A 2,309-nucleotide genomic window follows, 5' to 3' on the forward strand; every position below is an offset into this window, starting at 1 on the left:
TAGAATTGAGTATTAATTATTTGTATTACATTTTTTTATTAAATAATAGCCACAAACCATTAGAAGGCTAAATATCGAGTTCACACGTGTCGAAGGATCGGGTCCTCGACATACTCGATCTCGTGGTGTTGATGCTTCTGTTAGGAGGGAGAGGGCAGCTTCTCGCACGGCGGATGATGTCCTGGATTGGCCTTCGGATGCTCAGCACGAGCTAGATCAGGTCATGGATGATTATGATTCTGATCATGATGACACGGAGGATGCCATGACTTCCGAGAGTGGGCGAGGAGGATTCGAGCACGGGGAGTCGTCGTCTGGGATTTTCGTGAGGAAAGGTAGAGGAGGGAGGTTTATGGGTTCTACGACTACGACTTCGAGCACCGGCCGTACTCGTAGGTCTCGTGGTTCTCGAGACTCAAATACGTCTTGGCTTGTTTAGGAGGCGATGCCAGGTGGTCCAGCTGATGGCAGTCTTATCCCTAACTATGCAGCTCACGTTGCTTCTCATGTTTGGGTCGGGGATGATCGTGATCCGTTGAGGTGCCACAGTAGGATTCAGTGGTGTAGGTCGTTGTAGGAATGGGAGACAGAGTTGAGTGCGGATTTACGTGCACGCCTTAGTGTCACTGGACTACAGCACTTGCCGTCTATCATGCATTTCCACATTGATTGGCCTCTGATCTCTGCGTTCGTTGAACGGTGGCAGCCGGATACGAACACTTTTCATCTCCTCTTTGGTGAGATGACGATCATGCTACACGACGTCGCTTATATTCTGGGGATCCCCGTTGAGGGTGACTTAGTTGACATGGTTAGCGACAATGCATCTCTCTAGGTTGACTTTCAGGAGTTGTTGGGGCTGAGTAGGGATGAGCTTTTGGTGAAGCCGAAAGCTATTTGGGAGAACGTTGCTGTAACGGTGACTAGCATCTATGAACGGTGCAAGTTGTTGGATCGGGTCCCAGACGTTGAGTTCATGGGTTTCTTTGTCACACTACTTGGTAGCACCTTGTTCGTTGATAAGAGTGGTCACCGCCTTCTTCCCTCCTGCATTTTAGTGGTGAAGAAGTCTTATGACGATCTTCACCGACATTCTTGGGGGTCAGCTACACTTGCTTTCCTGTATCGGCAGTTGGGTATCGCCTCCCGTATTAAGTGTAAGGCTATCGGAGGTTGTCTCACGCTTCTGCAGGCGTGGATATACGAGTACTTCCCATGTTTTCGGCCTTGTCAGGGAGCTTTAGTGGTACAGCTAGGTGAGGCACGGGCCTCGATGTGGGATCCACGCTCAGAGTCGAGGGATCACCAGAGACTTATATCTTTCCGTACCCGACTTGATCAGATGACTGATGTTGAGGTAGTATGTGAACTTAGCTTGCGTATATTATATTATTATTTAACGTCTTCACAACTAATGTAACATTCTTCTTATGATTGCGTGTGCAGGTTAACTGGCGGCCCTATACACTTATCCCCGCACAGGACGTCCCGAGAACCACGTACATGGGATGTATACAGTTTCGGGACATCGTCGAGCCTAGGGGTGTTAAACCTTCGAGCCGAGCTCGAACTGTGGTAGGCTCGGCTCGAGCTAGATTCTCACAATGGGGGCTCGAGCTTGAGCTCGAAGCTCGACGAGCTTCAGAAACTTAGGCTCGGCTCGAGCTCGAGACTCCAAACCCAAGCTCGAAGCTCGGCTCGAGCTCGAAGATTTTGAGTTTATTTATGCTCAAGCTTGATTTCTGATATGGATTTAAAAAAAAAAATCAACTTTTGGATTGATTTCAACCTTTTACTCCTGCCATAGATGAGTAGACAACAATGACCAACAATCGAGGATGAACAAGAGACGGTGAGCACTAATCGATGACGGGGAAACAACGATAAGCACTAATCGACGGCGAGTAGATGACAATAAGCACTAATCGACGGTGAGAAAACGATGGTGAGAAACTTATCACTAATAATCGATGGTGAGTAGACGATGAGCACTAATCATCAGCCATGGAACGATGGAGAAGGTTAAGTCGTGCTTGCTTTAGTGTTGGACAGGAATGGGATGACTGTTGTGCGTGAGTTAGATGTGGAGCAATGGAGCTTTAGTTAGGGTTAAAAAAGTTATTGAGCTGTACCCCACTAACAATTTTTTTTTTGACAGTAGCACACTAACAATATAAAAGATATACATATATGTATAAAATAAATTGAATATTAAAACTTAAATGAATGTGACAGTTAAAGCAATTCTTAATTTCGTATAAAATTTATTACTAAAAAATAAATAATATTTTTAAAATTGTATTTTTTGT

The 2,309-nt window shown here is 45.5% G+C and overlaps 1 protein-coding gene across 1 annotated transcript; it reads left to right on the forward strand.

The window, feature by feature from the left end:
- Positions 1-445: 445 nt before the first annotated feature.
- On the forward strand, positions 446-1,653 carry LOC145575131 (protein MAINTENANCE OF MERISTEMS-like). The gene is made up of 3 exons (XM_081633043.1): positions 446-508; positions 836-1,357; positions 1,447-1,653. The coding sequence occupies exons 1-3, from the start codon at positions 446-448 to the stop codon at positions 1,651-1,653; spliced, it is 792 nt and encodes a 263-aa protein (XP_081489169.1).
- Positions 1,654-2,309: the final 656 nt, after the last annotated feature.

The sequence above is a fragment of the Chenopodium album genome, chromosome 13 (assembly GCF_948465745.1).
Source record: "Chenopodium album chromosome 13, dcCheAlbu1.1, whole genome shotgun sequence".
In the NCBI taxonomy this organism is placed as follows: domain Eukaryota; kingdom Viridiplantae; phylum Streptophyta; class Magnoliopsida; order Caryophyllales; family Amaranthaceae; genus Chenopodium; species Chenopodium album.

Coding starts and splice junctions, on each gene's coding strand:
- LOC145575131 (XM_081633043.1), top strand. CDS start 446: ATGCCAGGTGGTCCAGCTGATGGCAGTCTTATCCCTAACTATGCAGCT. Junction 509..835: donor CAGCTCACGTTGCTTCTCAT/GTTTGGGTCGGG, acceptor GCATCTCTCTAG/GTTGACTTTCAGGAGTTGTT. Junction 1,358..1,446: donor ATCAGATGACTGATGTTGAG/GTAGTATGTGAA, acceptor TTGCGTGTGCAG/GTTAACTGGCGGCCCTATAC.